Raw genomic sequence first — 26,552 nt, 5'->3', positions numbered from 1 at the left:
GAAAAATATAATTGGTAGTCTTTAACTTTCACAAACTGTAGGTTGTGGAAGATGGAGCTAATCTCTGGTTGCTGATGTAATCTTGCTTCGTGAGACAGTGATTCTACAAAAGCCCAGAATAGAAACACCATTAGTAAATCCTAAATTTCACCACGGGAAGGTATTATATTATGTCTACATGCACATAAAAAGAATTTAGTAACCATTCTTGCATTCTTTGAAGAAGGAGTAGTGAACAGTTAAAGGGTAAAACTGGATGAAGGATGTGGTTGTAGTGACAGTTTAGGATGTAACTGGAGCAGGAATAAAGAATTTGCATTACTGTTCGTGACAACTGATAGCATAATTTAGAATAACTGACTTGTTACCCAAATATCATGCACTGCTACAAGCCCTGCACGAAATCTTTTTTTAAAAAGTTGGTTGTGTATTTAAGATAAGGGTCAATATGAAATTGATCCCTTCTAAGAAAATTTTGTTTTGTGAAAACTGTCCAACTGATTGAAATCTGTTCTGGTTGGGATCAATTTATCATGGAATTGTAGAAAGATCCTTCATGTTATGGTGGTACTAGCACCACATTGAAACTTTTGATTCAGGTTTCACTTAAGGTTTAAGTTCCAATTTTCAAATGAGAAGTGAGACTGACTTTGCTGGGGTACTGTTTAAAAAGTGGGTATTGTCCATTTAAGATAGAGATTGGGTGAATGTTTTCCTTCAGATTTGGAAGGTTTTGGAACATTGCTTCAAAAGTGCGACCAGAGTCATTGAATATTTTTAGACTGGCAGTAGGTAGATTCTGGTTAACGAATCAAAGGGTCTTTGGGGTCTTGAAAGGTGAATGAAATTCAAAACACAAACATCAGCCAAAATTGTGTTAACGAGTGGAACAAGCTTGAGGGGCCACCTGCCCTGCTGCTGCTTCACTCTGTTTGTATTTGAAATAAAGCTTAGTAATGAAACCTCTTTTCAACTTTCTTAAATGTAATGACTTTGGATTTACATGCAATCACAATCAATGACTGACATAAAGATGCCAGTGCCCTACTGGACTGTAGGGCTACTCTCTCATTAGACTGACACAACTGGTGGTAGTTTGACCTGAAGGTCACCAAGACCCAGGGAGGAAGAGTTTGAGAAGTATGGTAATGGTAATCTCAGCAGGCATGGGAATTGAACCCATGCAGTAGGCATCATTCTATATCACAACCAGTCATCCAGCTAACTGACATACAGCTAGTTCTCCTATCATGCAATAGCAGCTTCCTTGTGACCTCATGCTATAGAAAACCACGTTATTGGGAAATCGCTATAGAAAATTGCTATACCTGTCTGCAGAGAACGTACGTAATCCAAACAGTGTCTAGTATGCAACCATTGCAAGGGTAGGGGAGGGGACAAGGGGGTGAGGGTGAGCTGAAATAGGCGGTGACTGGGAGGTTAGCCTGGCTATTGCGGACCAGGTGAAGATGCTTGATGAAACGGTCACCCAGTCTACATTTGGTCTCACCAATGTAGAGAAGACCACATCAGGACCACCGGATGCAATAGGCGAAGTTGGAGGGGATGCAGGTCAAGCTTTGTCTCACCTGGAAGGACTGCTGAGGGCCCTAGGTGGAGGTGAGGGAGGTGGTGTATGGGCAGTTGTTGCATCTTTGTGGTTACAAGGGAAAGTACCGAGTACTTTGGGGTGGTTGGTAGGGAGCGTGGCATGAACTAAGGAGGGAATGGTCCTTGCTGAAGGAGAAGCGTAGTACCTGAAATGTTGATTTCTCCTTTCTTCCAGATGCTGCCTGCCTTGCTGTGTTCTTCCGGCCACCTGTCTGTCTGTGTCATTCATACAACTTGTAATGTAGTATTGTTAATGCTGAAACTGATTGATTGAAACAGAAGAAATGTGAACCATTGAAAACCAGATTGCGCAATGCATTTCAAAAGATGCTGTTTATATTGAAATCTAGAAATTTTGAATTGTAAAGTATTACGTACAAGGTTTTTGTATGCCATAAACCATAAGACATAGGAGTGGAAGTAAGGCCATTCGGCCCATTGAGTCCACTCCGCCATTTAATCGTGGCTGACGGTCATTTTAACTCTACTTCCCTGCGCTCTCCCCGTAGCCCTTGATTCCTTGTCAGATCAAGAATTTATCAATCTCTGCCTTGAAGATATTTAATGTTCCGGCCTTCAGTTATACTTTATTTAAATCATGCATCGATTCCAAGGTATTGAAGTTGCTCAAGGACTTTCTAAACAACCTGAATTGTGAAGATCATGCATTTCCCAGTAAATAATAAAGTAAAACACTGTATTTATTGGAAACTTGTACAAACAGAAAATGCTGAAATAGCTCAGCAGTTAATAAAGTGTGGAGCTGGATGAACACAGCAGCCCAAGCTTCATCAGAAAAGGGTCTAGGCCCGAAACGTCAGCTTTTGTGAACCTAAGATGTTGCTTGGCCTGCTGTGTTCATTCAAGCTCCACACTTTGTTATCTCAGATTCTCCAGCATCTGCAGTTCCCATTATCTCTGAAATAGCTCAGCAGGGCAAGTTGCCTCTGTGGACAGAAAAACAGTTAACACGTCAGGATAATAATAAAAAGTCTGAAATTTAATTATTTTTCTTGCAATCTTTAGTTTGCTCACTATAAATAATTTTAACATTGACTATTAGAGCTTTTCCTTTTCTGGTTGTCTGTGAGAATTCTTTAATGTGTTTGGCTGCTTGGACAGCTTAATGTTGGGAATCCCATAAAGCTGTGTTACTTAACAGTAAAATTCTCTCACCCGTAACATTGAAATCTCGGCACCACGTTCTTTAATTGCAGTGCCAGTGCCCTTGCTTGTCATTGACTGCAAAGTCCTGGCTGATGCTAATGTAACTAATTAATTATACATTGGAAAAGTATGAGAAAGGTAGTGCAGTCTGGCATCAAATTATTTAGACATTCCCCATCTTAAAATATATTGGGGCATTCTTGTCTAAGGATTCTAACATTTTAAGCTTTCTGCAGTGGTTTCTTAGCCCATATTGTCTTTTTCTGTGTAATTCTTTCCTTTCTGTCACCACCTCAAAGAATTGCAGAAGGAAGCCATTCAGTTCTTTAGGTCTTCACCACCTCTGAGTATTTTGACTTAGTGCCAAACTACTGCTTGTCCACAAAAACCCTACTCATTGTTTCTGTCTTCAGCCTGACTGTAGGGACGCTGCTACCTACTGTTATTTACAGATAGATCAGTTAATTGGTTGGGATGAAGTCAGGTAGGATTTTCTACCTTTTGTGCCTTTCTCACCACTTGCTGCAGATTTAATCTGGCAGGTTTGCCCTTTGCATCATCTTTAGTTTTTCCAAAGAGGTGGGAAACTAATAAATTGATGGCCTGAGGATTAACTGTAAATGTCTCCCAGTGGCTTATACATTATTATGCAAAGTGAAACCAGTATTAGCTTATAAGTCATTTTCATTTTGATGCAGCTAAGTTTATGATGCTCTGGCCTCTGAAATTGGCACCTTCCCACCATTCACTTGCTTTTTGGGCTTTCATTCTCTACTTTTGGATCTGCAATTCTAGCCTGTGTAAATAAAAACATTGTGCCTGGACAATGAATGTATATTTTTATATTATGCAAAATGTCAAGCCCATCCAGTATGTTGAAATATGGCAAAAGAAATTTGTAGGATACAAAGAGTTGTCCAAATTTTTTGGATGTGAGGCCAAGTAAAGCAGCTGTAGACTTTGTGTAGTTTAGGCAATTTTTTTAAAATTAGGTAATTGATAAAGTTTAAAGGTGTTACTTAGGAATATTCATTCTGCCATCACAAACATGCTCCCTTTGCTGTACACTTCATCTTCTAACCACCTTCTCAATCGTTAGTTTCTATCACATTTCTCCCTGCACTAATATTAACAAATTGAAGAAGAACACTATCTGTTCCTTTTACCTTTCTCCGATCCCAACCTAATGACCCAACTTTGCTTTCTTGATTTCAAGAGCTATCAAATTGTCAACCTGCTTTTATCCCTTGTACCGTACCCTACAGTTTGGAAAAGTATTAGCGTCAATGTTTCCCTGAGCTGTTGTCATCTGGTTCTATTCCTATCATTCAGGCTATGCAATTCATTACAATTCTCTTAGAAGCTAAAGTAGCTGGTGGTTCTGGCAAGTGATAAGCAACATAAGTTCACCCTGCCATTCTGAAGTCTGTAGATATGTCTTGGTGAAACACACATGCTCCACAGAATGGAAAACACAGTATTGCAGCACCTATGCGCCTTATTTATGCAAGCTTCAAGCTGCATCAGTGTGAATTAAAACCATTCCATTATTGTGGTAGGAAATACTTAAAATCATAGAATCCCTACAGTGTGTTAGGAGGCAGTTTTGCACATTATGTTCACACTGACCATCCAAAGAGCAACCCACCCAGACACCCGCCCACTCCTTGTAACTCTGCATTTCCCATGGCTAATTCACGTAGCCTGTATATCTCTAGATACCATAGGCAATTTACCATGACCAATCCATCTAACCGGTACGTACTTGGACTGTAGGAGGAAATATAAGCAGACGTGAGTATGCACAAATTCCACATGCATCCCCTCCTGGACCATGCTGAATTTTGTTGCCTGAAAACTAATGCAAACAACAGATTTAATAATGATTTTGATTTAAACTGAATTTTTAAACCTATTTTCAAAAAGCATATTTAATCAAATACTGTACAATTTCCATTGAGTGTGGTTATGCATCTGAACTGTTAATGCTGTTTATTTTTACTGTATCCTATACAGTTCAACCTCTTATAGTTTGGATTCTAATAAAAGGCACACAATTATTTTGGAGGCAGTAACTAAGCTTGAAATGCTTTGGGTGGGGGAGGGGATTTGAATCCATTAAATGTTAATAATCATTATTTTGTCTCCAGTGTACAAAGCAAACTAAACTGGGAAAGTGTAAATACAGTTAGCTCAGAAATTTTCTGTTGCAATCAAATCTGTTATAATTCAAATACGATTGAATATAACCATATAATCTTTCAATTTGTATATTTAGCAAGACTTGCTATTTGTCGAGAAATTGAACTCCAAGTAAAATATAGCTGAAAGTCAAAACATTTTAACTAAATGAAAGCCGCAACGTATAATTTGTTTTCAAACAAAATATTTACCTTCTCCCTCAAAATGTGTGTTTTTAAACCAATTTCCGTCAGTTGATTTAATGTGATGGATTTGGCTGACTGAAGAACGTTGGAGCTGCTGTAGTTATTTAGTTGAGGCAGACTACCCATGGACATTTCCAAGTTAGTTTTCTATTTACAATAACAGGATAGATACATTAACTTATGTCATATTTCATTTGGAGAGCGAGAACTACTTCCTTCTGCATTGTGCTGCCTTAGAGGTTCACCTTGACAAATTTTTCCTTCTCTAAGAAAACTTAAGTGACTTATACCTTTGTAAATCATATTGTGGCTGGCTTCTTTTTCCACTGTGTGGTATCTCTTGTATTTCTAGTCTGGATCTGTTCACCATGTACAAGCTATAGGTCAAGGTATTTGCTATAAAAATGCAAATAGCTTGGCTCATGCCATCAGTTTTCATTGCTTGAATCGGTGTGTGTTTGATATAAACACATATTTATAAACTACTGTATCCTTAGTGTGTCTACAAAAATATTATTGTGTGTGTTCATGTATGTTAGGTGCACATAGTGCATGTTAGTTAAATGTCACATGGATTATGTAAAATGATTATTTCTACTCTTACTAGGATTCACTTTATATGCTGACGAAAGATTATCTGGCGGTGGGGTGTATGTTTTATGTGAACCATTCCACAATGAGGCAGGCATTTCTCACCACTTACCGCACAGAAAGCACTGGTGACTCAGGGCAGCAAAATCTGTTTGTTGTACTCTCTCATTTATGCCTTTGTTACATCTAGATTTGATATTTCAGTGCTTTGCCAGCCAGCCTCCAATCTACCACTGATCATAAACATAGTCTTCTAAAAATCTACTACTCTTATTCTAAATTGCACGAAATCCTGTTCACCTATTATCCCTGTATTCATTGAGTCCCATCCTGACAAGCCATCAGTTTTGAAACACGCGCACTTGTTTGACCCCTTCGTTCCACCTTATCTCTGCAGTCCTCCAACTGTGATCTTTTGCTGATCGCTAATTTCCAATCCCTTCATGCCTTTAGCTGTCAAAACTTTAAATTCTGGAATTTGATGCATTAACCTCAGCTCTTTACCTTTTTCACTTCTGTACCTCCTTCCTCTTTAAGAAACTCCTTTATATAATCTCAGCTGTTCTGATTTCATTTGCTTGGCACAGTGTCAAAGTGTATTTGGTAAACCAAGTTCCTGTAGTGTACATTGTGATGTTTTCCAAATAAAAGCTGCTACATAAATGCAAGCTGTTATCATATTGGTAAATTAGAAATTCATGATGTCATGTGAGCACATTTTAAGTAAATATCAGTTCCAACTCCAACTCCTGGCAATCAAAAAATGTTCTCTTTCAGTGTTAAATTGTGTTGCTTTCTCCAAGACAAACTTGTGTTAAGAAAGAGCCATTTTATAATCTCTTCCCTATTAAAGTATTTTGGCACATTACTAAGCTTCTGAAAAATAAGCGGCAGAATTACCCCATGTGCATGCAAACAATGCTAATTTTTGGAATACCATCATAAACATATTGAAACACATGACTTTTTTGATTGTATTCTTTTAATCTCCTAGCATTTCATCTTTTTGGGGTAATTCTGCCGCTTATTTTTCAGAAGCTTAGTTTCTTGTTCAGTTCCCTTTTCTACAAATTCAGTGATTTTTTTTGGAGTCGATTTATCCTGTGCCCACAAGGCCAAAATTGTCTCTCCTCCCCCCCCCCCCCAAAAAAAAATCCATCTTTGACACTTGCCTCGTGTCACTTGTGGTCTATTCCTGACTTAGCAGTGAGTTGAATTCATTTTCCTTTGGCTAGCAACAGTTCCCAATTTTATCTATCTTTGTCACATTGAACTACCCAACTTTTGCTGGCCTAAAACATACATGAGCTTTCTTTCCTTCTTGGCAAAAGGAAACTTTATTTATAAAATGTCTATTAGTCCATTACATAACATGTCAGGTCAGAAAATTGAGAAGTTTAACAAAGTACTCTGTGATGTATTTGTGCACTTTGTGCTGTTCGATGACTGAATCCAATTACAAAATGATGATGAGCTCTATTAATTTTGGTACATTGTGCTGGCGTGATGGCTCAGTGGGGTAGCACTGCTGCCTTTGTAGTGCCAGGGACCTGAGTTTGATTCCACCTTGGGTGACTGCATGGAGTTTTCACATTCTCCTTGTGTCTGTGTGGGTTTCAGTGAGATGCTGCAGCTATCCCTCCTACAGTCCAAAGACCTGCAAGTTAAGTGGATTGGCCATTCTAAATTGTCCTGTAGTATCTAGGTTAGATGGATTATCCATGATAAATGGGAGTTACAATAGGGTGGCGGGCTGGGTCTGGGCGAGATGTGCTTCAGAGGGTCCATGCAGGCTCAATAGACCAAATAGCCTCTTTCTGCACTGTAGAAATTCTATGATTCTACAAGCATGCAGTCCCAAAGGATTTTATAAGTTACCATGTCCTCAGAAAATTTTAACTGAACGGAAGTGGTCTTTTCCTACTGCATTTTTGTAGTGGCTGCTTTAAGCTTTAGCACATAGCCCTGGACCTTGGAATGTGCAAGCCTGTAACGCTCTGTCATGCATAATTCCTTTTCTTGGAAGACCAAGCTGATGCGAGCATACAAAAGGGGGTTTCTCATAACAATGATGATCCGCCAGGTGTAGTTGATGTTTGTGTTGGAACCTCTGCATCCTGCAACAACCAAATCCTGTGTCATAGAACTGTTTGGAATGAATCTTGATAAAGCTTGCATTCCTTATTCACCTTCTTTGCCAAGGCACCTTTAGAATGAGATTTGTAATAGCACCTTCATCATTGCAATGGTCTCGAGGACTGTGTAAGATGACGTGGAGAGTTCACACACGTATCCATGGGAAGTACTGTCCTCGCCAGCTGCCAGGCTATATTTTAGTCCTTGTTTGAAAATTCTGCTGAATGACTTTGACAGTCTGCTCAGGAATCCATCTGACAGAATTGACCCTCTACTTTTCCTGTAAGGTCCTCAAGAATGTTATGTGCTGATCAGTGCCTGATGGACATGTGCTCAGAATTGTTTTCTGTACAAATCTTTCCACAGGGATGGGTGACACAATTTCGCCCATCTAACTGGAGCCATCTGCAGCAGTATGACCAGGCTAATGCTTCAAGATCAAAGCCATTCAGTTCAGCTGTTGTCAGAAACTCTTAAACTTCATCCTTCGGTTCTGTCTTGTTTCTCAGATGCTTGCCTGTTTAAGAATATGCACTCTTAATTTCATGTTTGATTCTGGCTGAAGTTCAAACTTTCTATCCTATTTATTATAAAGTCTGCCAATTTCTACCTCTATAATACTGTATACCTACCAGCCCAATCTGTGCTGCATCCACCCATCAGTACCATTGCTGGAGATCATGTTCACATGTCTTTGTTACTTCCAGACACAACCTATCCACCATTCCGATTGCCACTATCTCTGCTAATAATTTAGATATCAATCACATGTACTAAAATAGAACCAGTAGTCTAATAATGTTTTCCATGCACTTTACAGACTAAACTTTGAAAAACTGAAATGTGATCAAATCTTTGCCACTGGATCCTATCATTTGGAGTTTAGCTCAAATTGTTGTCTCATCCTCACCGACCTGAACTGGTTTTCTCATGTTTGTTCCACTTCACCTCTATCATTGAAGTCTTTACCCATCAGCCTATCCACTCAAACTGCCCTCTGAATGCCTGTAACTTATTTTTTCTCTTGACATTCAGAAATGCTAAAATTTGCCCCTTCAGCCACACTTGCTCACGTCACCATAACGTTTCCTTACTGATGTGTGTGAAATGCTTGGGTGCTTTAAGGGTATACAGTAAGTTTAGATGACTGTTGATGTATGTGTAGGAGAAGGGCTTATTTTGAAACTACATTAGTATAAGGTTAACAGATTTTGAGAATGTGATGCTTCTTATTTTGCACCATTGGGTTATGGTCCGAGTCATTTTTACTTGCTACGCTCAGTTTCCGGGGGGAAATATGTGGAAAGGGATGTTGAGCAGTACAAGTTAGTGTATTGTGTTTTAGTTGCTGAGCTACTTGTGTAAAGCTGTGCTTGATGATTATGATGAGATTTTGTTCTCTGCAGCTGTCTGATGTGATGCTGAAAAGCATTGAGTGGGTCTAGATGATACATGCAGACCAAAAACACCTTTATATTTACTCAGTAATAAAGTTTGAGTAAGCTGAACTCGAGGCCAAGATGCGTTTCTAATCTGACAGGGTTTCTTGTGTTTGAATACATTTCAGCAGCTTCTACTATAAAACTTGCATATGTCATTGTTGAATGTGACCATGATAGAACTCAGCCCTTAATGTTTTTTGCTAATCATACACATGCACAATTAAGCATGCAATTTTCTGAGTTTAGACTTAAAACAACACTTTAGAATTACTAGGAACCATTTAATTTTGTACTGTTCCAATTCTGTATGTCATCTGGGAATACTTAAAGCAGTTAGCCTCTCAAGCTATTGCACAATAATTTACTTTTACAATGAAAAAGCTGTTCTTAACTGTTTCTGCACTGTCACAACTAAACTTTCAAAATAAGTTGGAGTAAAATGAGAACCTGTTACATTTCTTTTGTATTTATAAGAATTAAAATTGGTGTCTAATTGTTAGAGCAGAGATAACATTTTATGGATGAGCTGTAAAGTGTTCTTCAAGTAAGACTTTTTTAAACCATGGGTAGGTGATTGAACACAGACGGCTGACCACTTGTTTTGATTCAGTTACTGATAGTTGCAGAATGTAAACCCTACGTTACAATTTGAAACCAATAAAGTCTTTCAGTTCTGAGGGGAAATATCTGATACTAATTTCATCAGAGCAAAGATGAACAGTATTGATACTGTTGATAAAAGTAGCCTGAAGATTTCCTGTGGCCAAATGTCTGTTTTCCTGTGGGATGCTAGGGAGTGGAGAGTGGGTCCTTGTTTCATTGTGCTTAACCAGTGGGTTATGTTCATTCTGCAGGTAATGTAAATCTTGTTCTAATACCACTGCATCTGTTACTTTATCCCTTAAAAATGTAAATCCAAATAGATTGTAGAATATTGGATAGGTAAATATCCTCTTATACTTGCAGAAGCACCTTGTCTGCATCAAGAATCTGTGCTTACGTAGCAACCTAGAAACAGTGTTTTTACAGTTTATTCATTTGATATTTCAGTCTCTCTTCATGTTACTTTCAAATAATGCTACATAACTTCCTCCTTCATTCGATAATGCAACTTTGGCAGAAGTATAATTTTTTTTGTTTTTGTTCTAGGTTTAGATTCTGTCATTGAACCTTCATTTTCTTTTTCCCATTCCCTGGAGATAACTTTGAATTCATGCCAACACAGACTAAAACTGTCAAAAACTAGAATTATTTGGGTTATCATTGGAACACCTGATTGTGCTGGAAAAATCAATTTAAGTAGTGTTTTTATTTGTTTTGTGGTGACCCAGTAAATCATTTAAATTAATTTAAATCAAACTTATTTTTGTAATAATTCAAAACTAATTTAAAATTCAAAAATAATTTCAATAATTGGAAGCTGTGCACATTGACCTTAAATGACATTAAAGAAATAGAGACCTAATGTAATATCACGTACTGTATCAAAATTTGGTGCTGTTCAACAAAATGGTTTATTGTTCTAAAATTGTTAACGTATTTCCTCTCCACAGATACTGCCAAACTTTGGTTAAGATATTGACAAGATTATAACACATTGGTAGTTTTTTTTTCTTTAAGTCTTCAATGTTTCCACAATTGTAAGAAAGAACCAAGAATTACAAACATTAGATTCAATTTATAATTTATTCTAACAAAATAGAAGTAGTTTGTCCAGAGTAGAATGTATCTTGGCTAAAATTCTAGCCAAAATCTAACCACCACCAATGGAACAAAACTGTATGTAATTTTTTTTAGGATAAATGTGTTCGGTGAATATGTAAGGATGCCTATTTTAAAAAGGTATTTAAACTCAATCAGGAAGTGTAATTATTAGACTGCATGAGTTAAACTTAATAGAGTCTGAGATAACAAAATGTAAATTTTCAAATTGGTGTAGTGAATTACAAAAGACGAGACTGAGGATTTGGGACAAAATTAAGTGAGAAAATTACATGCAGAGGTAGAACAGTGCAGTATGTTGAGACAAAATACATGTGTTTCAGTAAAGAGAATAAGTTGAGAAAATGAATGTCATACTGAGATCTATTTAAAAGGATTGTTTTAGCAAGTTTTGAGAAGATTTGTAGCTCAGGTTGAGGTTCTGGATGTGAGATTGCTCGCTGAGCTGGAAGGTTCATTTTCAGACATTTTGTCACCATTCTAGGTAACATCATCAGTGAGCCTCTGACGAAATGCTGGTGTTATGTCCCGCTTTCTATTTATCTGGTTAGGTTTCCTTGGGTTGGTGATGTCATTTCCTGCATTGGTGATGTCATTTCCTTTTCTTTTTCTCAGGGGATGGGAGATTGATTTGGAGCCAATCTACCATCCCCTGAGAAAAAGAACATGAAATGACATCACCAACACAGGAAATGACATCACCAATCCAAGGAAACCTAACCAGATAAATAGAAAGCAGGACATAACACCAGCGCTTCGTCGGAGGCTCACTGATGATGTTACCTAGAATGGTGACAAAACGGCTCACTGATGATGTTACCTGGAATGTGACAAAACGTCTGAAAATGAACCTTCCAGCTCAGCGAGAAATCTCACATCCAGGATTGTTTTGTTGTACCACGAAGCTGCCTCTGTTAGAAATGTCACATTTTCGAAATCTGGTCAGAAACATAACTTGAGTATAAAATATATGCATTTCTACCAATACATATTTAAATAGAGTTGAGTCACATTAAATCCCAACTTGGCCACTTGACCCTGATTGATCAAGATGTTGACGTGGGGTGTGCCACAGGGAAACATTCTCACACCAGGCGGTTGCTTTGTTGAAAATATCTCAATGCCCCAGATTGATGGTTTCTTTTTCAGAGGACAGGGGTCTTCTTATGAGCATAGCTTCCAGTTGGTGTAAATGAGCCATGATGCAAACATAACTGATAACCATGAATTTGACGTTAGTGTAGTTCTAGACACGTTCAGAACTTGGGGTGCAATTCCAGATTATCAGTCAAATCAGTTTTAAAAATAACATGTGTTTTGATTCAGCAGCTGGCTTAGAATTTGTTTTCTAGTTTTTCTGCTTAAAAAGCCAAAACAGTTGTTTATGGGAACTAAAATTGCAATAAAAGGATTTTCTAAGTGATGTATTTGTTTGCCTACACAAATCACTGCATTTCAAATGTGATAGGGCAGTATGTGACTATCTTTTTCTTGTTGTTTACTCCTTCATAGAATTTGGGTGGCACTGGAGTGGTCAGAACTTTCAAATCGTGTTATCCTCCCTTGATAACTGAGTGGCTTGCTGGGTGTTTTGCATGTAGCCATATAAGGCAAGTCTTGTCAGATCATCAGGTATCAGCAAGTAAAAGCCATCAGGGAACCAAGTAGGTTTTAAGTGGCAAGCTAGCAGTCGCATGGTTACCAAAACTGAAATCAGCTTTTATTTTTAAGTATCTACTTAATTTAAAATTTCCAGCTGCTGGGACAGGATTTAAGCACGTCTCCAGGATTTAGATTACTTAGTTCAGTGGTTCAACCACTGGTACTTTTTGCTTAAATGATTACCTCCACTTCAACTGTACAGACTGTAAACATGTGTCACCTAGTTAATAGTTTAAGTTTTGAAATCATTTCAGAAAGACAAGTTATTTCTGACATTTTATTATGACTTTTTTGTGAACAAGATATCTGCTGGTTTCTGTAATAATACTCCGAATCTTCAAAGATCTATTATCTTAAATTGAGATGATCTATAAACTTAGTTTATTGACTTTAATGTAGAAAATCATTACATTCTGTACTGTGAATGGGCTTTAGTTCATGGTTCATGTGTTTTAGTATAGAATTTCTAGTTTTAACAATTAAAATTTAATTGTAGAAAAGGGGGTAAATGCAATTAAAGCAACTTGAAAACTATTACACTCAAAAGGTTACGACCTATGCTGATTTAATAGGTTAATAGCAAGAAAAGTAAGATCATAAAACTGAAGGTATACTTGGCTGAAGAATTGGAGATATAGTGTCTGTAATCATCGCAAGTTGGGCGTTCCACAGAGATGTTTAAATTAGAGAACAAAAGTTAAATTGATTTCAAAGTTTTCATTGAATCCTGAAAGGTTGTAAAATCCATTCACTTAACAAGAACAAAGAAGAAATTGTAAATGAGGAATAAATGACCTCAAAGCTCAAAATGAGAACAGCCCAGCATGTGCTAAGTCATCATGGAGATGGTGGAGCTCAGGAACATTTTCTGATTTCAATTTATTAATGTGCTTACTGAAAGAATTAATTGTTGTTGGGACTTTGTATGAAGAAACTATTTAGTTCACTGTGTGGAATTCAGATGGGGCATAATCACAGAAAATAAGTTTAACTGGAATGGTTAAAGCAGTTGACAACCACCATGCAAGACCATTTGAAACAGTTGACCCTGGTTGCCAAGCAGATATGTTCATCCAATTGTTTGTGGTCAACAATCCTTTTGACTGGCCAGCTATCTCTGGTTTGGAGCAGCCAAGGATGGTTGTGACCAGTCAGTTAATATCAATTGGAAATGCTTGACCCCTGTGTGACCTGTCACCTATGACTAGTTGATTGTTTGCGGGTGGCTTATCCTGGCCAATGAAGTCAGGTTTGAAAATTATCACCCTGGTTGAACACAGTTTATGTAAAAATGAACCAGCCAATCCACCCTCTTAGTTAGATAGCACTGTAGTTCATCTGTGTTCTACTAAAGTTACGCGAATGAATGAAGCTTTATTAATCATGAAGAGTTAAGAAACTGAAAGATACATTGACTTAACCAAATTTAAAACTTATAATAAGAAAACTGCATATTAAACAAGTCATACAGTAAACACTTCCTTGACGAAACTTATGCATAACTCAGTTCATCTCCAAGGAAAGTTTTACTACTTGAGATTTTGAGTTTTATTGGAGATTATTTTTCTTCACAACTTTTGTTATATTCATCACTCTTAGACTCTGGTTATGGAAGTAGTGAATAAAACAATGCTGGTGGTTAGAGACAAGAAAAGAATTAAGCAAGGTTCCATTGATTTTTGCCCTGAAAAGCAGACAAGTTCCATTTGCAGAATAGTCTCAGTTGAGCATAATTAAATTAATAAAGAAAAGCATAAACCTGTATCCTAATTTAGTTGTAGCCTCTTAACTATGTATTTCTTTACACATTTTTGCAAAAGAAACTATGAGAAAACACGTATGAAAGTACACGACTGTGGAACTTTATAGGTTGCTGATTGCAGGCTGAAATTGCTCTCTCTCTGTCTCCAGGAGCAGTTGCAATGCAAGTGACTTCTTGCAAGCTTGGATTCAAACTAACCGCTTCTTGCTGAGTATCACATACAAAGGTCAGTCAGCTTTCAGCTTTGCTGAGTGCTGGCAGTCTGCTCACAGCAGGGGCGAGATGTTTTTGGAGACTATCACTGTTTTTCTTTTATTATTCTCATTTGTGGTTGGAACTAAGTTGCATTTGAGAATTAAGCTTTTTACGAGCTTTTCTTAAAGTAAAGGAGCGAACTAAAAACTGATATCAGAGATACTAGGAACTGCATATGCTGGAGGATCCGAGATTACAAGGTGTAGAGCTGGATGAACACAGCAGGTCAAGCAGCATCATAGGAGCAGGATTGCTGACGTTTCGGGCCTAGACCCTTCATCAGATAAAGGGTCTAGGCCTGAAACGTCAGCCTTCCTTCTCCTATGATGCTGCTTGGCCTGCTGTGTTCATCCAGCTCCACACCTTGTTAAATAAAAACTGATGTTTGCTGTTGAGGATTGGCCTGGAAAGATAATGCAGGTTGAAAATCCTCTAAGAACACTATAGAATAACCAGAACCAAGACATCAGAATGCTCAGGGACTGGCACCTAGATGAATTTTGAATTGATCAGTCAAGAGAGTACCTGGTCTGCCAGCCGACCACAGACAATGTCAAAAAAAGAAACAAACCAAAAGTTGAACTGGATTGTTCGTTTTGCTCTCTCTAATTATTCTCCAATTATTGGATTGTTGTAAGCCCTGAGAAAAGAACCCCAGTCTATAGGAAATCAGGAAAAATCTCCCAGAGGTCTGCAGAATGTATTTGCATCGACAGGTGACTTCAAAATTCAAGCAAGATCCTTGTAATACAACCCATCAGATTTCATGAAGGCTTGGCATTAGTCATCGAACTGGTTACCGAATTGGCAACTTAATAATTTATTTTTAAAACTTTATCCCTTTACTTCTTGTGACTGTCGGTGTGTGAGCAGGGCTTGGTACAGAAGATTGGGTTTAAATCATACATATGAATTAGATTGTGTTGTCATTCATCTATGTTCTGCTCAAATTATGTTATTAAAAAACATTGACTTTTATTTAAGTTATAAACTTATTGTCCAGAATCTCTTATTTCTAAGGGATGCTTAGGAACATGGGTTTGTGGGCCAGCGAATGGTTTAATTTCACATGTGGTAAATTCAGTGATAGTGACTCTGATTTATTTGGTGTGGCTTCCAATACCTGTCATAATAGCATTTAATTTCAAACTGTCTGAGCAAAGTCACAGAATCATAGTAGTTGTGCTGCAGACGGAGGTGAATCTAACCATCCTGTCTGCACTGCTTCTTTTTCCCAGTAACTGTACATTATTTCTGTTTAAATAATAATTTAATGCTTCAAATGAACCTACCTCCATCACACTTGCAGCCAGTCATTTCAGACCTGAATTGGTCAGTGAGAAAAAGTTCTTTCTCATCTTACGTTTGTTTCTTTTGCAAAGCTACAAACTATGTACTTAGTGTTCTGAAATAACACTGTGTGAAGCTGGATGAACACAGCAGGCCAAGCAGCATCAGAGGAACAGGAAAGTTTGGCGTTTTGGGCCGAGACCCTTCTGCAAAAAATTTTAGTTTTTCTGTCTGTTTGAGAGGGAAACTCAGTCCAGATCCCCATGATTTAGAAAACTTCGATCAGAATTCCCGTCAGCCTTCTCCTGTCCAAGGAAAACAGTTCCACCTTCTCCAATCTATACTCTCCACCTTCTCCAATCTATACTCATAACTGAAGTTTCTCATGCCCGGAACTGTTCATATAAAGCAATTAAGCGCTGTGTTCAGTGTATTCATATCATTCCTCAAGCATTGTGCCCAGATTCTGTGCAGCATTCCAGCTGAGGCCTTAGCATTTTCCTATGTATGTGCCACTTGCTGGTGAATGAAGAGGTTAGTCCAGATGGATGCATAGCTGGAGGGAAGTGCAGGAGGGAGGATCTTAGATTTCAGGGACTGGAAATGTTTTTAGGGGTGATAAGACGTGTGCAAGGATGACAGGTTTCACCTGAACTGGAACGGGACCACCATTCTTGTGGGGAGGTCTGTTGGTGTTTGGGGAGTGTTTGAATAGCTTGTCAGGGGGTGGGATTCAAAGAGAATGTGCAGCAGTGGGTAACCAGTAGAGTCACAGGCTTGGCTCCTCCTTTAACTCATCTGAGGAGCCATTGTTCACCAGTATCCAGAATGAAAAACCAATTACTAAGTGGGATCTAATGGACCAGCTGTTGATCACCCATTTGCCATCTGTCTGCTTGGCCCTAACTTACAGCGTGACCACCTCTCTGAACATGAGCAACTGACACCAAAAAAACAGCCAGCAAACGAGGATTGGGAATGCAAATTGGGGGAAGCGTCTCCAGCCAGTTCACACTTTTTGGATGCTCTGCTGCAGTGCCGAAGGACAGAGCCCAGCACCCTTCTTGCCCAGTGGATATTGTCTTTCCCACAGTTAGTTAGTCTTTCTTTAACTTGTTGTCCCTTTCCACAGTAATCCTAAACATTCTACTATTAGAATGGTTACTATCTCCTAAATATTTCCTCCACTCCCCATTATCTACTTGACCCTTTTAATTATCAAGAAACAGACCTGCTTGTTTGTTGGACCAAACACATGCTGCTTTAAGAAATTCTGCAGAAAACCATCTAAGAATGCTTGCTACTATCTGCACTGAACCTAACACTACACTAAATCTATTTTAGAGTAATTAATCTCCCCTGGATAAGCACTCAGTGACGTGTATCTCAGTGATTTCCTTACAGATTTGTTCTTTTACATCTTCCTACTCTTTGGAGTTTATAGACTATTGCACCCTTTTCGCTCCTCAGTTCTAGCCAAGTCGATTTTGTTCTTGAACCCCGGAACATCCTCTCTTCCTCAGTGCTGTTCTTGTTAACAAAAAATGCTGCTCACCATTTTTCCCTTTCCCAGTCTTTTTTGATCACCTTATAACTAAGAATATTTAACACCCTGTCCTAGCATTCTTGCCTCTAACTCTCAAATCTGATTAACTGCACATATGTGCAGTCTAATCCTGATTTCGACTTCATTATTTTGCTCTTACTCTAACTTCAAACATACTATTCTCTCTCCAAGCGCTATCTGCTCTCCCAGACCTTTTGAATCCTTGTAATCACCAGTGTTCTGTCCGGATTCCCACGCTTTGCTGAGTTACTTTAAACCTTTTCCCACCACTAGTAACAGACACTGACAATGAGCTTGGTCTTGATTCTGTTCAGGTATAACCTGTTTGGCCTGCACAGGTGCCAACTCTCCAGAGCCAGTCGCAGTGTGCCAGAATCCAAAACTTCCTTCCAGCCACATAGTCACATGTCCTGTCCTCCAGTTTCTATAGTCAATTGCATGGCCCTGAACTTTTGAACACCTACCTAGCTGCCTAAATTCTGTTTGCAGGACCATATTTCATTTTTGTCTCATAAGGACCAGTGTGGACCTCGATTACTAGTGGTTTGCCCTCCCCGAGGAATGGCCTGTATCTCCTTTGTGACGTCCTAGATCCTAGCTCCAGAGAGGTACATACCATTCTGGTGTCACATTACTGGCCTCCAAAATGTCTGCCTGTTTCTCCAATGAATCCCCCATCAGTACAGCTGTTACACTCTTCTTCCTTTCTTCCTCTAGAGCTTGGGCACCAGGGGAGGTACAGGTTTGGTTTTTGCTTCACTCCCCTTGGGCCATTGCTCACCCAGACAGAACAGCAGTTAATGAGTGGGATCTAATGAACCAGCTGGTAGTCACCCATTCATTATCTGTCTGCTTGCCCCTAACTTGCAGTGTAACCACCTCTCTGAACATGAGCAACTGGCACCAAAGAAAAGCAGCCAGCAAATGAGTATTGGGATTGAAAATTGCAGGAAGCTATCTCTAGCTGGCTTAAATTACTGAACTTTTTCATGGCACACTTCATATTCTGGGGCATTCTTCAAGAAATTGTGCAAGCAGCACAAGAATTTTAAGAATTAAGTTGATAATCACGATATTCCTAAACCTTACAGAACCCACTAAACTATAAATAACGACATCAGATGACACTTCCATTTTAACATCTTATTGTGCTTAAAATTTTTGTTATGAATTAAATAATCAAAATAGTATGCATTGAGCTAACACTGAAAAATGTTCGTACTACAGGTGATCATTACGCAATAGAAATGATTGACATCTGGACCTGAGTATTCTAATTGATTTTCTATTACCTAATGCTGGGTTTCAGTTTATTTTTTCCTAATTAAATCATATTGTGGTTAATAAAAGGGTGTATTGTGGTAATTTCAACCCAGGTGCCCACATTAATGCTGTGGGAGCATGGCAGTTGGTGAAATCTTGAATTTCACTAAATCTGAAGCATAAACTAGTGATGGTGACCATGTCAACTCTCATTGATTGTTATGAAACTGATCTGATTTCACTCTGGTGTTTAACGGAGTGAAATTTTTCATTCTTGTCTGACCTGTATGTGATATCAGACCCATACAATATAGTTCACTGTTAACTGCCCTCTGAATAGCGTAGCAATCCACTCACTTAAAGAACAGTATGGGATGGCTGACGAATGCTGGCCATGCTAGCAATGCCCACACCCCTTCAAAGAAGTAACAGAGTATCAGTACTAGTTGCACGTACATATGTAGAAAATCTATATTGCTATTAATGAAAAATGTCTCTGTTTCCAAGGACGCAAAGGCAAATGAAAGATATTAGGAAGGGTGACTAAAAGTAAAGTGGATAATAATGCTTTTTTCTTTAGAACTTCAGGAATTCAAAGTCACTTATTTCTGTTGAAAGCACACAGAAACGTGTCCCCTTTGTTTATCTTATGATAAGAATTCAATGCTCAGTTGACTTCTTCTGTCCTCGGAGCATACTGCTAACAGGGTGGGGGATGGGCATTGCTATTCATTCACCAGCTATTGTAGCAAGATTAGCTGCAGTTTACAGCTATGTAGCTGTTTTGTCAGGCTTGTCAGACAGGAAACAGTCAGCTGAGGATTTGTGTTGCCAGGGAGCATGCAAGAATGCCAAAACAATTTGAAAACCAAAACAAAATTCACCCAAGCACAGCAGTACATAATGGCATCTGCCAATATTCCAAGACAGATTAAAGTGAGTTCAGCAGGAAAGCACATTTAAAGCAGTTAAACGCTGACTTATAAAGTTCTGAATTGCTTTTTTTCTTTTGAGTTGTAATGGCTATTGTAGTTCTGAGTTGAATCTAGATTATCTGTGAGTGAGATGGTTCGTATTATCTAGGAGAACCCTCTGCTGGTAACATGCTGCACGCTGTGCTTGAGAAACAATACGTGTACCATTCTAAGTTACAGAAATTAGAAGCTGTAGGCTGTAGCTTCATAACATTTAAGAGTTCACCGCAGCTGTAAGATCCAAGCTAACCTTACATCAGCTTATCTGCAATGCAGCCATCTAGTGGCAGGCTAATAAGTTATTTAATTTGTGTTTTTGTAAAATTGAGTTTCGTTGAATCCGGTATATATTGAAGGTTCTTAGAAATACGTGTTTTCAAGAATATTAAAATGATAGTAACACTAGGTTTGTTGACAGTTGGTCACCTTGTGCAAAAATAAAACTAATTGAGTAGCAGATTTAATTTTGATATTCTTCATTGTTACTGCTTTGTAACTAGTTGAGCATTTAATGTTAAAATTTTTAGATCCTGGTGGTGTCTTAAGTATAAGTGCCAAAACGAATCAAACAGTTTTTTTTTGCTTTAGTTTTTTTGTTGGAATGGAACTTGAAATATTTCAATTTAGCTTTAGAAATAGTTAGCCAAGGGGTTAATGCTTTTATCATTTTAAGCTTGTGGATTATACTGCCCCTGGTGGTGAGACAAAAGTGTCAGCTAAATTGGAGGGAGAGACCACACCACAAGATCAGTTTGGAACTTCTTTGTAATTTGAATAACTAAACTCCTTGTCCTTTTCAAAAGATGCCTTAAATGTGTAGCTGTGGATGAAGCATGTAACACAAGATCTTAGAATTTTATGAAAACAGTCTTTGATTAATGTATTTAACCAATAATGTAATTTATTTCAAGAGGTTTAAGATTAGCTACTTTAAATACAAACCATATAAGAGGGTTTGGTGACATCCCCTTTGTAATCATACTGTAGCAAAACATGGTGCAGTGTCAAAATAAAATGTATTAACGTGGATGTAAACATTTAGAATTGAAACAAATTTTTAGTGTGCAATACAGAAGTATTCCTGTGGGTGTCTCTTTTCCCTTGTGATTTCACAAAACTGAGCAACAGTGGGTTCCAAGCATAGAGAAGACTGAGTATTAAAGTGGCTTTTTTCAGTTGTTCCAATTTCTAATGTATTTCATTTGGAATAAAAAATGCAGTCAACTTTAAAAAATCTGTTTTGGAAAACGTAACTGAAATTAGAGTTAATGGAAGCTTGTAGTAGCTTCTTTTGGAAAACTGAGTTTTATTCTTGATCAGATCCAGCTTTTAAAACTACCATGTATAATTATGCTAATAGATGTTGGTTTTTGTAAAAGTTATTTTTACATTTTATTTATTAAAATCTGGTCATGTATTAATTATTTCAAATAAAGTACAAATAGTTAAAATTGTGAAGCCTTTTTAAAGAACTCATTGTATGGAGGAGTGTTCTGTTTCCAATATTTTAACTAAGTCATGAATTAGAGTAAAGTACAAATTATTCCAGGTATTTTGGACATAATCTGTATGGTGGTAGAAACTGGTGTCTCAAACTGTATTTAAAGCATTCATAGTCAACATAGAATTCGGACAAGCTTGTGTGATCAGCAGTGGAGCTTGATGTAAATCTTTCATTGACTTAATAATTGAGAATGGCATGAATTGTAAAGAATCATGTTTTGTTGTGTCTGTGTTATTTAAAGTTGTTATACTTTTCTAACATGATCACTTTTAATTTTAGAAATTGCCCAAACATGTTTCTCATAAAAACTGATCAAGAAAAAGAAGCAGCAAACAGTTTTCACACGATCAAGTTACTTGAAAGATTGCCAAAAAGTAAAAGGAAGAAATTACAAAATTCCAGTCCAGATTTGTGGACAGCAAAGGTGCTGAAGAGATGATCACTCCAGAGTTACCAGTGTTACAGTAAGTACTCGTTTATATTGAAAAAATATGTTTTTAGATGTAACGTTGCAGTGGCTATTTCCAAAATATCTATCTTTTATCTCAAGACACACTTTGTGTGTGGACTGCAGTGCGATTTCTTTGAATGTAAACAGTTTTTTGATCCTCTAAATTAGAGCAACAATTAAAATGTTTTGTACAACCTTTTATTTTGTTTGCACTTTGAAAATAATTGTTATATGACCAACAAAGTGTTCAAAAAAATTCAAGCTATGTATTAAAGCCATGTCACAAACACAATATGTTTTTGTTACGAAAGTACAATTATGTATCCCTACAAATTTTCAATTACAATTTGTTTCATCAATATTTTTAAAAATCCGATCATTAAACAGAATCAGTTTCCAATTCTATGCTTTTTTTACGTAATGTGTTTTGAACATTTTTATCAAATATTGAATCTTATCATACGTCAGAAAGTCAGTCCAAGCAGGAAAAACTGTATTCTCACTCTAAACACTCGAGGTGGAGTGGTAGTTTATCAATAGAAGAGGAACCCTGGATTAAGATTGATCAGGATCAAACTCTTTGGGGAGATTCATTGCACAGCAGGTAAAAATACAAGGGAATTGGTCAGGGCAGAAAATACAATGAAATCTTTTGGGCATCAAGAAGAAAACATAATACCCGAGCCCTCAATCTGCCTGTCTTCTTGGCATTTATTCACAGTTGAAGAATTTAGGAAGTTGGTACTTATTGGATGCAGACCTGCTGGAAGCTAGTCAGTCCTATCTGTATCAGGTAGATTGTTCTATAGTGAATCAAAAGAAGCAGTAGTTGCCTCTGCGTACACATGGATCTAACCGTGATAATGGGACTTCCTACAGACAAAGGGGGTGGCCATGGGCCCAAGCTGTGCCTGCCTCTTTGTAGGTTGCGTGGAACAGTCCCTCTTGCTCACCTACACAGGCCCCAAACCCCATCTCTTCCTCCATTACATTGATGACTGTATCGGCGCCGTCTCTTGCTCCCCAGAGGAGCTCAAACAGTTCATGCTCTTCACCAACACCTTCCACCCCAACCTCAAGTTCACCTGGACCATTTGCAACACATCCCTCACCTTCCTGGACCTCTCAGTCTCCATCTCAGGTAACCAGCTAGAAACTGATATCCATTTCAAGCCCACCGACTCCCACAGCTACCTAGAATACACCTCTTGCCACCCACCTCCCTGCAAAAATTCCATCCCCTATTCCCAATTCCTCCGCCTCCACCGTATCTGCTCCCAGGATGAGGCATTCCACTCCAGCACATCCCAGGTGTCCACGTTCTTCCAGGACTGCAACTTTCCCCCCGCAGTGGTCGAGAATGCCCTTGACCGCGTCTCCCGCATTTCCCGCAACACATCCCTCACATCCCGCCCCCGCCACAACCGCCCCCAGAGGAACCCCTCGTTCTCACATACCACCCCACCAACCTCAGGATACAGCGCATCATTCTCCGACACTTCCGCCATCTACAATCCGACCCCACCACCGAAGACATTTTTCCATTCCCACCTTTTGTCTGCCTTCCGGAGAGACCACTCTCTCCGCGACTCCCTTGTCTGCTCCACACTGTCCTCCAGCCCCAGCACACCCAGCACCTTCCCCTGCAATCACAGGGAGTGCTACACCTGCCCCCACACCACCTCCCTCACCCCTATCCCAGGCCTCAAGATGATTTTCCAATCAAGAAGATGTTCACCTGCACATCTGCCAATGTGGTATATTGTATCCATTGTACCCGGTGTGGCTACCTCTACATTGGGGAAACCAAGCGGAGGCTTGGTGACCACTTTGCAGAGCACCTCTGCTCGGCTCGCAACAAACAGCTGCACCTCCCAGTCGCGAACCATTTTAACTCCCCCTCCCATTCCTCAGACGACATGTCCATCATGGGCCTCCTGCAGTGCCACAATGATGCCACCCGAAGGTTGCAAGAACAGCAACTCATATTTCGCTTGGGAACCCTGCAGCCCGATGGTATCAATGTGGACTTTACAAGCTTCAAAATCTCCCCTTCCCCCACTGCATCCCAAAACCAGCCCAGTTCTTCCCCTCCCCCCACTGCATCCCAAAACCAGCCCAGCCTGTCTCCGCTTCCCTAATCTGTTCTCCTCTCACCCATCCCTTCCTCCCACCTCAAGCCGCACCTCCATTTCCTACCTACCACCTCATCCCGCCTCCTTGACCTGTCCGTCTTCCTGGACTGACCTATCCCCTCCCTGCCTCCCCACCTATACTCTCCTCTCTACCTATCTTCTTTTCTCTCCATCTTTGGTCTGCCTCCCCCTCTCTCTCTATTTATTTCAGTTCCGTCTCCCCATCCCCCTCTCTGATGAAGGGTCTAGGCCCGAAACGTCAGCTTTTGTGCTCCTGAGATGCTGCTTGGCCTGCTGTGTTCATCCAGCTCCACACTTTGTTATCTTGGATCTAACCGTCTCCTTTTTACTTCAGTGCTGGTTCCTGGGTCTGCCTCCAAGGTGTCTGTAGCATCTCCAGACATCTCAATCTCAATCTGACACTGCCCACTAATGATAGTCATTGTGAGGGATAGAGAGTGATGTCTTCAGGGAGGTTTTGAAAAGCTTGCCGGGGCTCCACAATCCCTTTCACCAGTGTGCAACTCTTTGTATGGCGTGATCTTGGGCAAGGTGACTCACCCATTGTAGTTGGCTTTTCAGAAAGTTGACCTCAATGCTTTTGATGTTGACTGTTTCCAAGACTTTAGTGTTTGTGATGCAGTCCTGACAGGGAATCTTGATGCTGTGGCGGTAGTGTTGCTGGAAGTGCCCGCGAGCCAAATATTGTGGCAGTATAGCACCACTGACTCAGTTCTGGTTTGTACGTTTGAGTTTGGTCTGTGCTTTGATGATGTGTTTCTTCCAGATTAATCTTAGATTTTGAAGAATGCTGTGTTTGCTTTAGAGATCCTATCACCTGCTTCCTGATCTATGATGGCAGCAGGCAAGATGATGCTTCACTAATAGGTTAATTGCTTAAGAGCTTTCAGTTTGCTCACTTCGATCACAATGCTTGCAGGCAAATGCAGGCATTCATATTTCTTTAATTGGTATTTTAATTCAGAGTTGTGCTGCCTCGGGAAACATGTTGTAAGGAGCTTGTCCTGTACTTAATGACTCTAGAGAAGACAGGAGGGCACAGCCATCAATACAAAAAAAATCACTGATAAGTTTTTCTTCTTTCTTTACATGAAGATGCCTGAGGTTGAAAAGATCTCTAATTTGCCCACATGATTGCATATACTCCCTTCTGCCATTCCCTGCAGTAGCATTATATTCAAGGAGTTGCTGAATTAGATCCAGGCCTGCACACATCCTCACTTAACCCTTTTGGAAATTTAGAAGCATGCCTAGAGGTTGCTGTTGCACTTTACTTGTCCATACTGATTTTCATGATACTGATTCACAATACCCAGGAACCTAGAAAGGCGCGCATGGTATTTCAAGAATTTTCAAAAGTCTGAGTCCGGTGTCAGATACCTTGGCAAGATCTCTGAGTGTTACATACAAGGCTTTACTTTGTTCACAACAATTTTGTATTTGACTGAGTACAAATACCAGATTTTGAGGACCTCTGCTTGCACTGAAACTACACTGGCTCTCTAGGAAGTTTTGTTTTCCGACAATCTAGTCAAGATCCTCCCAGCCATTGGAAAGAAGATGATCCCACAGTAGTTGAATTGGTCTTTCTCCTTTGTTTTCGTCACTTACCTGACATGTGCAGTGCAACCACATCAAGCAACTGTTTGTTGTTGAAGATCTGGCTGAGACCCTAACCCCTGCAGAAACTATGACCACCCCATCAATGAAATGAAGAGCCACAAAGCCCCTACAGCCAATAAAATAATACTTCATCACTCCCATCATGGTAGTTAGGGGCTACACATCAAGCTCTGCATGTTTCTCGTGGCTTGCCAGGAAGAAGGCAGCATTGCACAGGATCACCACGATGCAGTGTTTCATTGATTCTATATTTCTGTTTGTCTCTTCCATCCTGAATACTGGTGACACATTGGCTGTCCTCCAGTCCTTCGGCACCTCTTCTATGGCCAAGAAATGGAAACAGGAAAAGAAAGTGCAGGAGAGATTTACAAGATTGGTTACAGATATGGAAATTTCAGTTTGAATATATTTTGGAGATATTGGCAGTGTTGTTGGAAAGAAGACAACTAAGACGAAATCAGATAGAAGTTTACAAAGCCATGAGGGGGCTAGATAGACACAGTTCCTGCCTGCAAAAGGATTGGGTTTAAAGTGATTTGCAAAAGGAACAAATATGGTGTGAGGGGAAAACAACTCTTTGACACGATAATTAGTTGGTTCTGGAATGCACAGCCTGAAAGTGTGCTGGAGGCAGGTTCGATTGAGGCACTCAAGACATCGATGATTGTTTCAATTTAAATAATATACAAAAGTGTTGGGAAATGGTAGGTGAATTGTACTAAGTCGTGGTACTTATTTGGAGAACTAGTGCAGACACGATGGTCCACATTAAATCTTCTGGCCTTGACACTTCTGTGATTCAGTTGACAACGAAGGGACCTTGTGGTAAGTCAGAAAACTTGACCTCTTTTGCTTCCTGCTTTTGTGAAAAACTTAAAGTCATAGTTGTACAACACAGAAACAGACCCTTCAGTTCAACTTGAACACACCAATCAGATATCTCAATCTGACCTGGTCTCATTTGCCAGAATTTGGCTCATAACCGTCTA

The 26,552-nt window shown here is 39.2% G+C and overlaps 1 protein-coding gene across 6 annotated transcripts in view; it reads left to right on the top strand.

Annotated features, from left to right (window-relative positions):
* stag1a (STAG1 cohesin complex component a) overlaps positions 1 to 26,552 on the top strand; it is a 198,617-nt gene that overhangs the window by 99,533 nt on the left and 72,532 nt on the right. For all 6 annotated transcript variants that reach the window (XM_048542711.1, XM_059651022.1, XM_059651023.1 and 3 more), the window contains exon 2: positions 21,613 to 21,797. In XM_048542711.1, coding sequence (XP_048398668.1) covers positions 21,769 to 21,797 — 29 coding nt within the window. In that variant the 5' untranslated portion in view covers positions 21,613 to 21,768. The remainder of the gene's footprint in view (positions 1 to 21,612; positions 21,798 to 26,552) is intronic.

Source organism: Stegostoma tigrinum, chromosome 14 (genome assembly GCF_030684315.1).
Source record: "Stegostoma tigrinum isolate sSteTig4 chromosome 14, sSteTig4.hap1, whole genome shotgun sequence".
Classification (NCBI taxonomy): Eukaryota; Metazoa; Chordata; class Chondrichthyes; order Orectolobiformes; family Stegostomatidae; genus Stegostoma; species Stegostoma tigrinum.
The sequence above is the reverse complement of the archived record's forward strand: the minus strand, read 5'-3'. Positions and strand labels throughout refer to the sequence as shown.